This window comes from Eretmochelys imbricata, chromosome 4 (assembly GCF_965152235.1).
Source record: "Eretmochelys imbricata isolate rEreImb1 chromosome 4, rEreImb1.hap1, whole genome shotgun sequence".
NCBI lineage: Eukaryota > Metazoa > Chordata > Testudines > Cheloniidae > Eretmochelys > Eretmochelys imbricata.
This window is the reverse complement of record NC_135575.1, coordinates 143158998-143172261: the sequence shown is the minus strand read 5'-3', so window position 1 is coordinate 143172261 and position 13264 is coordinate 143158998. Positions and strand designations below refer to the sequence as shown.

At 60.8% G+C, this 13264-nt stretch overlaps 1 protein-coding gene across 1 annotated transcript in view; it reads left to right on the top strand.

Annotated features, from left to right (window-relative positions):
• Positions 1 to 10133, top strand: part of ATP6V1B1 (ATPase H+ transporting V1 subunit B1) — a 76703-nt gene extending 66570 nt beyond the window's left edge. The window contains exons 7-14 of the mRNA XM_077814713.1: positions 1660 to 1761; positions 2865 to 2962; positions 4402 to 4525; positions 6813 to 6963; positions 8027 to 8109; positions 8568 to 8672; positions 9131 to 9260; positions 9967 to 10133. Of these exons, the coding sequence (XP_077670839.1) occupies positions 1660 to 1761; positions 2865 to 2962; positions 4402 to 4525; positions 6813 to 6963; positions 8027 to 8109; positions 8568 to 8672; positions 9131 to 9260; positions 9967 to 10133 (960 nt within the window). The remainder of the gene's footprint in view (positions 1 to 1659; positions 1762 to 2864; positions 2963 to 4401; positions 4526 to 6812; positions 6964 to 8026; positions 8110 to 8567; positions 8673 to 9130; positions 9261 to 9966) is intronic.
• Positions 10134 to 13264: the final 3131 nt, after the last annotated feature.

Sequence of the window (13264 nt, the reverse complement as noted above, 5' to 3'; positions counted from 1 at the left end):
TGGAGGATGGGAGTGGGGGGAAGGCAGGGGGCAGTGATGGTGGATGCAGGGGGTGGAGAGGAAGGCAGGGGGCAGTGATGGTGGATGGGGGGCGTGGAGGGGAAGGCAGGGGGCAGTGACTCGTCCCCTTTGTGGATCAGGCACAGGGAAGGACACATGACACCCACAGGCCTGTGGATAATTATTATTTTTATTATTGCTGTTATTTATTATTTGTACTGCCTGCAAACCCTCGTCACGGGCCAGGCCTTCGCTGCGCCAGGTGCTGGAGAAACACAGTCCCTGCCCCGAAGAGCTCACAGTGTAAGACAAGAGACAGCAGACAGATACAGAGAGATGGTGGCATACAATCATAGAATTGTAGGACTGGAAAGGCCCTCGAGAGGTCATCTAGTCCCATCCCCTGCACTCAAGGCAGGACTAAGTATTATCTAGACCCTCCCTGACAGGTGTTTGTCTGACCTGCTCTTAAAAATCCCCAATGATGGAGATTCCACAACCTCCCTGGGCAATTTAACCCAGTGCTTCACCACCCTGACAGTCAGGAAGTTTTTCCTAATGGCCAACCTAAACCGCCCTGGCTGCAATTTAAGCCCATTGCCTCTTGTCATGTCCTCAGAGGCACCAGCAGCGGAGCCATCGTCCTGTTTTTTGTAGGCATCGCTGCAAAGGAGAGTTTCAGGGCCGGGGGAGAGAAGGAGGATGATGAGATGTTCGGGGCTGTTTACGGGGAACTCCTCCCCAGCACGTGGGGCAGCAGGGGAGGAAGCACCAAGGGGCTTGTCTGAAAAGGTAGCAAGTGAGTGCTGGTGATGGGCATCAAGGGCCGTTTGGAGACGAGCGTCGACATCTCAGTAGTGAGCGAGAGGTGATAGGGAGGGTGGGGATTGGCCATGTGGGGCCTTGACGGTGAAAACAAGTAGCTGGTGTTTGAGCTAGAGAAGGGGGAGGCAGTGGAGGGAGGCAAAGAGAGGGGTGACATGGTCACAGTGCCAGGCTAGGCAAACCCCCTTTGCCTCTGCGTGGAGCTGAGCAGGGCCGGCTGCCATTGCCAGGCCAGCGAGAAGGCTGTTGCAGCAATCAAAAGGCGCCCAGTGATGGGAGTTCTGGCTGAGCGGAGGGACAGGAACAGCCGCATCATAGAGACGGGGCACAGGAAGAACCAGCCAGGGTTAGACGTAGCTGGAAGGGGGGACCCAGAGAGACGGCCGAGCCAAAGAGGGGGCCCAGGTTCTGCACCTGAGTGACAGGCAGGATGCACGGTGATGGAGAACGGCAGTGGTTGGGAGGAGATTAGGATTCAGCCTCCATTTTCCTCTGCTTAGCAACATCCCGTGACTCGGTCCTCTTCTGTTACATCCCTCAAATACTCCCAGAGGCAGTTCCCATGTTCCCCCTGGCTCCGCATTTGCTGTGGTTTGACCAAGCTCCAGTCTCCGTCAGCTAAATTCTTCACCGGCGTTACGCGTTGGCTTCAGTGAAGTTACCCCAGCGTGCAGTTCGCACGCACCGCCCCTCCTCCCCCCAGATCTGAGACGGGGCTCAGGCCGCAGAACTGGACCCAGAGCCCAAGTGAGCTGGCGGCTCGGGCGTCGGGCTCTGAGGCCGGGCTGAGGTGCCCGTCTCTGGGTCTGAGCCCTGCGTCTCTCCCCTCCGCAGATCGCCGCTCAGATCTGTAGACAGGCCGGCCTGGTGAAAAAGTCCAAGGATGTGATGGACTATCATGAAGAGAACTTCGCCATCGTCTTCGCAGCCATGGGGGTGAGTCCGGCCAGGAGCTGGGGAGGCTGCTGGCGGGGGCAGCGCAGGCCTCCCAGCTCCGTGCAGGGCCTTGCCTCAGGCAGCAGGTCCTGGGGCGGAGGGCTGGAGATTGCCGAGACACCAGCTGAGCCCCTTGCAGCCCCGTGCAGCAAGGTTCTGAGCGCAGCCTGGACTAGGGCTTTGGCTCAAACCCAGAGCAAGGTGTCCAGACCTTGCCTCGGGACCTGGGGGTCAGAGTCATGGTGCTGGGGCTGGGTTCGGGGACAAATCTGGGGAGCTCAGGCTTGGGGCTGAGTCTGGGTTTCAGAACGGCCCCGGGGCTGAGCATTGGGATGAACCAGGGCCCTCGGGCAGGGGCATCCCTGCAGACCAGAGTTTGGGGCTGAGCCCAAGCCAGCGGGTTCAGGGACAGCCCAGGCACTGGGGGATTAGCACGAGCGTGGGAGGATCCGACGTTCTGCTTTGGTCCCAGGGAACTGCTCCTTGGAGACAGCTGGAAGGGCGAGGCAGAGCGAGTGGTTGGTGGGGAAAATTGCTAAGCCCTGGAACCGCCTCCCAGCCCCCTCGGGCTGGGCCCGGGGAACAGGGAGAATCCCCCTGTAAAGAGCCAGGTGGTCGAGATCAGCAGCACTGTGCTCCCCCCTGGTGGACAGCTGTGTCCTTGCAACCTGCTCTGCTCCCGGGCCCCCCACCGCTCCCTGCCCCTGGCACAGGCTGCTTCCTCCGGAGACGGTGCCAGGATACCCAGCGCCGCGCGGAGTGGTGTCCTGCAGCCGGGCCAGTGCCCCGAGGTGCGCCGTGTTACAGCAGCCTACCCCATCCTGGCAGGCCCTCGTGCTGCGTCCCCAGGGTGGAAGGTCTGGGACATGGGACCAGAGGAGTAAGAGCAGAAAGAAGTTAAAAGAGCCAAGTTACACTGAAGAGGCTGGGGTGGGAACCGGAGACTGGTACTCAGGACACCTGGGTTCTAGTCCCTGCTCTGCCACTGACTCCCTGTGGGACTGTGGGCGAGTCAGTGCCCTCCCCTGGCCTCAGTTTCCCCATCTGTACAATGGGGACTGTTGTGTTGCTCAGCCCCACCCCATGCTGGATGTGATTGGCAGGTGAACATGGAAACCGCCCGGTTCTTCAAGTCGGACTTCGAGGAGAACGGCTCCATGGAGAACGTGTGCCTCTTCCTGAACCTCGCCAATGACCCCACGTGAGTGCAGCCACTGCCTGTCATCAAGGGAACTGCGCCAGATCAGGGCCCATTAACCATAACACGCCCAGCCTCTTGCCTTTTGTTCTGCACGTGTGCAGCGCCTAGCGCACCAGGGTGCAGTCCATGGCTAGGCTCCTGGGCACTATCGTAATACACCTAATAGCAATAAAACTGTACAGCACCTAGCGCAATGGGGTTCTGTCTATGGCTGGGACTCCTGGGCACTACCGTAATACACCGAATAGCAATTAAACCATACAGCGCCAAGCACAACAGGGTTCTGGTCTATGGCAGGGGCGCCTGGGCCCTATGGTAATACAAACAATTAATAAACCTGCGATCTGGGAGGCTACAGACATTCTTGTCTTGGCTCTGATCTCCCTCACGGTGGTGTAAAGCTGGAGTAACTCTGTGGAAGTCGATGGAATTGCTCCGGTGTAAGTGAGAGGAGGGTCAGATCCACTGGGCCTAGTTATCTCTGGAGTAATTCTACAGAGGTCAATAGGCCCAATCCCCCATTGCATTACGGGCCCAAATGCCACTCTGGGGTGGAGCTCGTCTCTTTGGGCGGTGCTCACACTCCTTTTCCATTGGGTGCATGCCACGTGGATGCTACACATTGGGCAGCCCTCCTCCTGCATCAGGAGGAAACCACTGACAACCAGAAGGTGCCTCCCCTCCTGCCGGGGGCACAGTCCTGCTCAGGGGCCAATCTAGCATTGACTCCAGTGGGAGCAGGAGCAGAGGCTTGGGCCCAATCCTGCAAGGCGCGGAGCAACCTCAGCTCCCCTTGACTTCAGCTCGAGTGGATGCTGCCCAGCCCCTTGCAGATTTCAAGCCCTTTCACAATGCCCCCCGGCTGGGTAGGGCGGTCAGGACACTCTGCAATGCGGCTTGGTGGCCAGTGGAGGAGAGGGAAAGCGTCCAAGGGATGGCTCACCCCAGAGCAGGTTCCCCTGCCATGTCTGTGCACAGGCCAGGGGATGGCCCAGTTCCTACTGAGAGTGTAACGTAAGGGCTGGTGTGTGCACACGGCTGCACCCTGCGAGATAGACTCAGAACTGCTCCCCCACACATCCTAGGCCAGCTGCTGCTCCCAGCAAGGGGAGCGTTGTCTCCTAGCTCAGTTGGGAGGGGCTGGTTTTGGGGGGCAGGAGGTTCTGGGCTCGATCTGCATGGCCCAGGGGTGCAGCCGGGACGTTCCAGCTCCCCGTGGGGGTGTGCCGATGCTATCCGCGGGGTTGGGGTGCTTGCCATTGGAGAATGGGGAACTCCGAGGTCAGCGGGAACGGGGCCATCTGATGCCCAGCGGGGATTGGCCCCCTTGTAACCTGGTCTCTCGGGGGAACGGCATGGCTGCGGAGTACGTGCTTTGAGGGGACGCTGCGGGAAGCTGTCCGAGACCAGCCTCCGCTAACGGCCATCTCCTCCCGCAGGATCGAGCGCATCATCACCCCACGCCTGGCGCTGACCACCGCCGAGTTCCTGGCCTACCAGTGCGAGAAGCATGTCCTGGTGATCCTGACCGACATGAGCTCCTACGCCGAGGCCCTGCGGGAGGTCAGTACGGCGACGCTTCCCACCCTGACGCCGCAGCTGGACTCAGGCCACAGCCTTCCCAAGGGCTGGAGGCACCTGTGAACGGGCCGGACTGGGTCCCACTGCCCGGGGAGGGCCAGATTGTCCCCAGGCGATCAGCCCCCAGCAGTTCCCACTGAAGCAGGTGAACAAGCAGCGGGAGCTGCCGGGAGCTGAGGCCCTCATCAAACCCAGTTGCTTCCTTTGGCCTCCTAAATGGGAGACAAATGCTGTGGAGACTCTGGCCCGAACGGGAAACTTCAGGGGTGACGTGATCCCGTTCCCTTGCCTGCGTCAGGCTCCCGTCCACTCCCTTAGAGCCACTCCCATCCACCTCCTGGCATGCACGGGAGGCTCGGCTGGTGTCACGTACACCCCAGGGGCTGGCAGGTTGGGGTGAACGTGGCCAACTCTCTCCCACAACCTTCTGGGACTCGCTTTCCTCGCTACGCTCCTTCCTTCTGGCTCCTTGGGCCTCACCCCCCAGCTGCACCCGGCATCCAATGGCCGCAGGGTAACGTGCACTGCAGAGGGTTGGGGAAGGGGAAAGTGACTCCAGTTCACGCTTGCCTCTGTCCTGGGGCCACATTTGTGTTTCCCGTCGGGTGTCCTCCCTCGGGCCCTGAACCTTGAGATCACTAATCTGAGCAAACCACCTGGCTGGCTGCGAGGGGTCCTAGGCAGTGCCAAGGTTTTTTGGAGGCATCGTGGCAAAGGGGAGTTTTCAGGCGGGGTTTGAAGGAGAACAGGTCGCTCTGCGGGTGTTCCTGGGGAGCTCCTCCCAAGCACAGGAGGCGGCCGGGGGGAAACGCAAAGGGGCCGGGGTGAAGACTTGAGGGGCGGGTGATGGTGTCGTGCGCCCGTCAGAGCTGAGCGCTGACAGCATGATGGCAAAGGAGAGGTAGTGGAGCCTCAGAAGCGAAGACAAGCAGCTTGTGTGTGATGCGAACGGGCCTGGGGAGCAAAGCGGAAGGGGGGCTCAAAGCGACAGGCCGGGAGACTGATCTTTGCCTCAGACACCGAATGGGCCTGAGCAGGACAAGATAGCGTTTGTTGAGGCCGGTGAGAAGGATGCTGCAGGTGGGGAGAGCCTGGGGGAGTTTTACTATGTGGCTGCAGGAGGGGCAGAGTGAGATGCAGAGAGAATCAGCAGGGTTTATCTGCAAAAAGAAGAGGAGGACTTGTGGCACCTTAGAGACTAACAAATTTATTAGAGCATAAGCTTTCGAGGGCTACAGCCCACTTCATCGGATGCATAGAATGGAACTTATAGTAAGAAGATTATAAACATACAGAAAAGGTGGAATTTGCCATATAGCTTAAGCAGTCGGGCCCCATCCTTTTACAACCAGAGGCCCTGGGTTCAGTCCCCACACAGTGACCCTGCCAGGGGGCATCCCACCAATGGAATGGCATGCATGTGGGTTACACCGTGGCTCCGGGTCAGTGGGCTCCATGGGCCCCACAACCAGGATCCTCGCGCTGAATGGATGGGACTGGAGGCTTTTCAAAGCTCGGGCAGAGTGCAGCTTTCTGGCAAAGGTGCGACCTGCTGTCCTTTGAAACGTCCGTCTCCACTGTGAGGGCAGTGTCCCTTCCCCGGGGGCAGAGCTGAGCTTCAAGGGCTGGGTTTTATTTTGCCAGGGCATCTTCTCGCCCCAGAGCCGTTCATCTGACCCTGTAAAACAGAGCACCCAGCGATTCACATGCACCCAGCCCCAGCGAGCGGTGGCGGGGGCTCACGGTGACCAGCGCAGGCTGAGCTGGCCGTGGAGAAACACAATGGCCAGCACTGGGCTCTGCCCTGTTCTGAGCGAACCCGGTGCTGGGGGAAGGGGCCAGCCCACTGGGTCGCAGTGGGAGGAGGGCAGCAGGGGTTGTCCCCTCCGAAGAAGGGAGAGGGTGGAAAGAAACTGGGATGAACTAAGCTCAGGGGGAACCCAAAGGCGGGGCAGGTATGCAATCCGAGGTGTAGCAGGAGTGTGCCACTGGGCAGAGAGCTGGAGGGGGCAGGCTCACCAGCCCTGGGGGCGGAATCGCACAGGAGGGGCGCTGCTCCCTCAGCCGGGATCCACCAGAGGGGGGCGCTGCAGCTACGGGACAGCCGGGCAGGGGGAGCATCCGGCTCCGTATCACAGACCCAAAGTGTGGTGGTGGGGCAAAACTGGGACAGGTCCTCCCCACGGGGCCCCTCGGAGGATCCCAGGAGGGTGGGCCCCATGGCAGCTCTCCTGCAGCAGTAACTCTCACTCCTGGCTCTTCCCCTTAGGTGTCGGCAGCCAGGGAGGAGGTGCCAGGCCGCAGGGGCTTCCCTGGCTACATGTACACCGACCTGGCCACCATCTATGAGCGTGCCGGGCGCGTGGAGGGGAGGAGCGGCTCCATCACGCAGATCCCCATTCTAACCATGCCCAACGACGGTGAGCAGCGTGGGGCAAAGGGCGCACGGCGGGCCAGCCCATGGCCCCCACGGCAGTCAGGGCACAGAGGTTGCTGGGGGCATCAGCACGTTGCTCGGAGATTTGCTGATGCTGCATTAGCAGCCAGGATCCCAACCGGTGGCCATGACCCACACCTGGTGGGGGGAGGGATCTCAGCAGGCGGCTGTGCCCATGCACCCGATGGGGAGGGGGTTTGGGGGGGGATCCCAGCAAGCTGGTGTGCCCACACCCAACCACGCTCTCCCCCACGCTGGTTTTGATCCCTGCAGAGAGGTGGGGGTGTCGGAATCAGCTGGGCCCCCAGGGAGCAGGGCTAGAACTGGCCTCCTTCAGCACCCAACACACCAGCTGTGGGCTAATGGATGCCACCCTTCTCTTCGGCTAGCAGTGGTAGATCCTTTATCCTCTCTGTGGCCCAGCCACCAGGGGGCAGCACCGCTCACTGGCTCCTGCACGCCGCACACGGGTCTCCCAGGGCCCTTTGGGGGACCCAGACTGCGGCTGTTTCTCTCCTTGCAGCGTCTGGCCCTCGGGCGCATGAGAAGCAGGAAATGGAAAGAGGGAAGCTGCCGCCCATGCATGACCTCCGTCCCTGCCTCCCAATTCCTTACCTGAGGTCCCACAAGTTCCCCTGTTCGCCTGCCAGAATCACGCAGGCTGCGGCCTGCACCCCCCTCCCCAGCCATCAGCATCCCATGGGAGGGAGGGGATGGTCCCCGAATGTGGCATGGGGGGGCGCCCTGGGGGAGCTGTCAGAAGGTGGAGTGCTCCCTCTGCTCCAGGCGGAGACTCGTCAGGGGAGGATGGGTCTGCCCTCTTCTGGGGGGAGCGGGTGAGGGTCTGCCCATGGCAATTCCCTCTGTATGATGAGCCATTCCTTTGGCTCCTCAGGCCGGGCATAGGCTGGCATCCTGGGCCAGGTGAAGTCCCATGCCAGCTGTCAGAGGGTGGGGTCATTGCGGAGGGGGCTCATTTGGCCCAAGGCCCTTGGCTGGTTTGCAGACCTCCCAGGCTACCATTGGCTCTGTCTTTTCCTTCCCAGACATCACCCACCCCATCCCCGACTTGACGGGCTTCATCACGGAGGGGCAGGTCTACGTGGACAGACAGCTCCATAACAGACAGGTTCGCCACCCCCTGAATCCGAGAGCCCTTCCTTCCCTCTCCGTGTCTCGCGGTGGAGCAGAGGGCTCAGGCTCTGATCACAGCCAGGGAAAGCCACTGCCAAAGGAGATGACCCCAAGTCTGGAACCGCAGGGGCTCACGGAGCCGTGGCTTTGGGGAATTTGGGGTGCTGACTGGCTAGTGAGGGGGCACATAATACAGAGAGGCGAGATCTACTGCCCAGGGCACAGACCTGGGTGCCAGGAACTCCGCCGGTCTAATGCCAGCTGGGCCACTGGCCGCTCCTGTGAGCCTGGGCCAATCGCTCAGCCACTGTATGTAAAACGGGGCTCACAATCCCCATCTCCTGCTGAAGTTTCTTGTGGGGGTTCACTAGTGGGTGTCCCTCTGGCACTTAACACGCCTTCCACGCAGGGCATGCTAAGGCTGTTGTGTTCGTGTGCTTTCTGCCGCCACAGATCTACCCCCCGATAAACGTGCTGCCCTCCCTGTCCCGCCTGATGAAGTCGGCCATCGGGGAGGGCATGACCCGGAAAGACCATGGTGACGTGTCCAACCAGCTTGTAAGTGCTGCAATGGGTCGGGGGTAGGAATAATTTGCTACATCAGTCCCACCTGCTGAGGGATTCTCCATCCCTACCCCTCTCTCCTTCCCCTTCATACGGAGAGCTGGAGGCTGCCCTCAAGTTACACCAGTGGTGTAAACCGGGCTAAGTGCGCTGATGTCCCCAGAGGAAGCATGGCCCAGTGGTTAGGGTGATAGCTTGGGACACTCAGATCAATTCCCTGCTCTGCCCCAGACTCCCTGTGTCCTGGGACCAGTCACCTAGTCTCTGCCTCGGTTCCTTTACATGCAAATTGAAGATAACAGCCCTGCCTGGGGGATAATCTATCTTACATGGCGCCCAGCTCCGTAGTATCTGGGCACCACACAGGCTTCAGTGGATTTCTCCCCACGCGCCCCTGTTGCAAGTTCTCCAGCACCCCATTCACCGGCCCATCCTTTCGGTCGCACCCCCAGTACGCCTGCTACGCCATAGGCAAGGACGTGCAGGCCATGAAGGCCGTGGTCGGGGAGGAGGCGCTGTCGGCAGACGACCTGCTGTACCTGGAGTTCCTGCAGAAGTTTGAGAAGCAGTTCATCGCCCAGGGTAAGGAGCCCAGCGTCCAGATCCACGCGCCCAGTGGGCCCGCAGCGCCCACACGTCTGCAGCAGGGCGGGGAAGGGCACGGCTGAAGCAAGCCACTGTGTTCGCTACAGAGGACAGGCTAGCGGCTCGCAGGCAGGCGTTGTGGGCGGCCCGGTGCCCTCATTCCGCAGAGAGCCAGCAAACGAGTGGTGCTAAGTACCCTCTGTGGAGCCAACGTTGGGCTTTGAGGGCACAGCCTACAGCCAGTTCAGGACAGAAGGGGCTGAAAGCTCCTATCACAAAAAACTTTGTAGCCCTAGTCTCCAGAATCCCATTGTCCAGCCCGCCTCGAGGCCTCCTGGCCATTCTCCAGTCTCTCCTGGGGCCCTCTGGCTGTTCTCCAGCCCCTTCTGGGGGCCCCTGACCATTCTCCAGCCCCTCCCAGGGTCTCCTTGACGTTCTCCAGCCCCTCCCAGGAGCCCTGCCTGTTCTCAAGTCTCTCCTGGGCCATGGGTGTCCCTGGCCATTTTCTAGAGTTTGGTGGGGTGTGAGGCTCTTTAGCCCTTTAGACTGTCCTGGGGTTCATGTATCTCTAGCCGTTCTCCAGACCAGCGTAGGGTGCTGGGGTGCAGACACCTGGGGCGTGGTGTAGGTGTCCACCCTTGGGCCCCAGGTGTCTGCAGCCCGTCTCCACAGTCTCCCAACGCGCCTCTGTCCCGCTCGCCAGGCCCCTACGAGAACAGAACCATCTTCGAATCGCTGGACATCGGCTGGCAGCTGCTCCGCATCTTCCCGAAGGAGCTGCTAAAGCGGATCCCCGAGAGCATCCTGGCCGAGTACTACCCGCGGGAGGCCAAAGCGCCAGGCCCGCAGCACCACGACACCGCCCTGTAACCACCTGCTCCGCTCCAGGCCAGCCCCTCGCTCGGAGCCTAGTTACCAGCTCCTGTCACCCCCTCTGGGCCCCTCGGCGGGTGTATTTATGTAACGGAACAGCCCCTCGTACTGCTGAGATGGCACTTTCCCAGGCAGTTCCCGGGTGGCTCTGCGGCTGGGGGGGGGCTGCGTGATATTTACACAGCCGGCAGCTAGTGTGCTCTGTGCTCTGTCATGCTTCTGTGATGCTGTCCCAGAGGTGCTGTCCCAGCGCACCCCCTTGTGGCTGGAGGTAGTGATGCTACAGCTCTGCCTCAGTTTCCCCATGGCAATTTTCGGCCTGCTCTGGCTGTAAAGGTGACTGGTCCTCTGGCCCAGCGACTGGAAAGCCTTCAACCCTTTGTGGGGTGACAAGGTCCCTTAAGCCAAAGCCAAAAAATGCGGCAAATGAAAGATTCCCTCTTTAACCCCTTCCTGTCTGGGGCAGGGTTTGTCTGCCCCGTCACAGCAGCCACAGCAAGTGCACAGAGCAGCAGCTGCTGCTGGGGAACAGAGGCCCTGTGAGATGACCAGTCCCTATGCTAACAACGAAGCCATGTCCCAGGTCCCCTCTCCCAGGAGAGGCCGCGGAGATAGAGAGGCTGGGAACTTAGCTGCCTGCCCAGCAGTGCTCCCTCTGCTCGGGGACGGCAGGAGGCTGAGTGGTGCAAAGGAAGCTCTGCCAACTCCTGGAGACCCTCTGCTTCACACCGCAGCCTCTGATCCGTAGCTAGCCAGGGCAGTGGGGAGGAGGCACTGGGGATGATGGGATGGAGGGAGCTCTGGGCTGCATCCCTCTGGCTTATGTTTCGCCAGGAAGGCAGGGCTAGGAGAGTGCATTGGCCAGACCAATCCCACCTTTGCAGCCCCTTCCCTGAAGCAGATTAAGCCCAGCACTGATGCCTCTTCACCACTATCCATCCCCCCCCAACCCCCCGTGTGTCGGTTCCCTGCCCCCATCCAGCCCTCTCTTGCCAGAGGCAGAGATCCAAGCCTTTCTCCCACGGAGCCTGGGGTGAGGTGTGTGTCAGGGCAGCACGCTGATCGCGCTGCTCCCCCAAACCCAGGCAGGCCGAGTGCCCCCCACTCCCATCTGGGATAGTCGTTTTACTGCCCCCCCCCCCAGGCTGCCTGGTGGCTGGAGCAGCCTGGGCTCTTTGGGGAAGGGAATGGGTTAAAAGAGGGGGGATCCCACATTAGAGAAGGAGGAAGAACACCCCTCAAAATTCCACTTCCTCTGCGGGGTTGTTTTTATTGGAAACCAAAGGTCTTTTCGGGCAACGAGGTCCAAATCAATACCCCAAAAGAGCCCTAGAGTGTCTCCCATCCCTGCCCTGGGGTGCCTGGGTCCCTCCCTCCTGGGCTTTCCTCCCTGCGCTTCTGGCTCCAGTCTTCCCCACATGGCCACAGCCCCTGTCCCCACTTGGCCTTAAGCCGTAGCAAAGCAGCCCGTTGTACCGCACAGTCCTGCCAGGTGTCCTCCTCATGGAACGAGATCGCTTCCCACCCCGTGCCCCAGGCCAGGAATCCCGGTTCGCTCCCCCTGGCCTCACCGGCTCCAGGCCTGACCAGACATCGCTATTTACAATGGACCATGGGCCAGGACCCGCAACGGTGAGCGGATAATTAACCTTCAGTAAAAAAAATGCGAGGGGGAAAAATCCGTCTCTGGCTCTTTAATTGTGGGACGTGAGAGGCCCCCAGCCGTTAGGGGGTCTTCAAAAAGCGCCGTCCTGCCCGGGTGGTCAGCTCTCACCAGCTAACCCCACAACACCACTTTCCAACTGACCGCAGCGCATCCGCCCAGGGTTAACCACATCAGGTCCTAGCCTGAAGGCCATGATGCCTCAGCAATTGCTGGGCAGAGCCACGGCCTGGCAGCAGGAGTGGGTCGGAACAAGGCCGCACCAGCCCGTCCTGCTCTCTAGAGTCCTGCCGAGTGACAGCAGAAGCGAAGGAGAGGAAACCGGGCTCCAAAAGCTGCTGGCGCTGGCTGCTCTGGAGTCACACTAGAACTTGGGGATGCCCTGGCCATTTGTGTCCACCCTGACCTGGCGCACTGGCCGGTTCCTGGGCAAAGGAACGAACGCTGTGGTGTTAGAGAAGCACGGTGTGGCACGTGGGGGGAGAACACCTACTGCCGATGGGTGATAGGATCATTGCCTGAGGCTACATGCCACTGTGTGGGCCCTTTCCATGTGGAGTCCTGCTCCCGTGGGAAGCTGGCGGTGTGAGCAGTGCATGAGGGAACATCTCAGACCCGAGCCCCTTCCACCAAGAGGACTTTGCAGGGCCCTGGATCTGAGTGGCGGAGACTTTCCTATAAACACTGGACTTCTTCAGCACAAAACCATCAGCAAATTTCCCACTGCTGGCCTCTCCCCAGACACAGCCGGGACCAGATACTCCCTGGCCCACCTGCCCTTGCAGCGCCACACGATATGTCCCAGCCCAAGGACAGTTCAGTGCTTAGACTGGGATGCTTCTGAGATCACTGTCGGTCCATGCGGGGCTTGCAGATGCTGTCTGGGCTGCTGCGATTCGGGGGGCCTGTGGGCCTGGGAGCTGAGTGGCGGAGAAGCCCACGCCACCTGGCCCGGAGGAGGACGCGGGCACCGTACAGCTCCTGACAGGTTGGCCTAAGACTTTATGCTCTGCAAATAACTCAGCACCTATAACCTGATGCAGGGAGGCATCGGCACACAGACTACTTCCAGGGGAGCCGGCTCAGGGGCTGGATGGAGCATGGTCTCCGCAGGCCGCTCGCCTGCTGTGGACTTCTGATGAAATCAAGCCCAGCACTAATGAGTGAGGTGCCCGTCGCCAGGGCCTGCGGCAGAGCCAGCCTCCGGGCTACCTGATGAGCACAGCTGGCCTGGCGTCGGCTGCCTGACGGGTGCACCTCCCGCCTGGTGGGAAGAGGCAGCAGACCGGCTCTTGAGCCCAGCAGCGGCAGGTCAGTGGCTGCTCAAAGCACTCGCCCAGAGCCTGTGCCTGCCCTGTTCCAACCCTGCCCCGCCTTGTTCCCCTGTAGTTAACCTGGCTCTGGCCGTCTGCCCCGATTCCTGACTCCGGCTGCGACCCTTTGCTCTGGCCCTGCCTCTGACCAC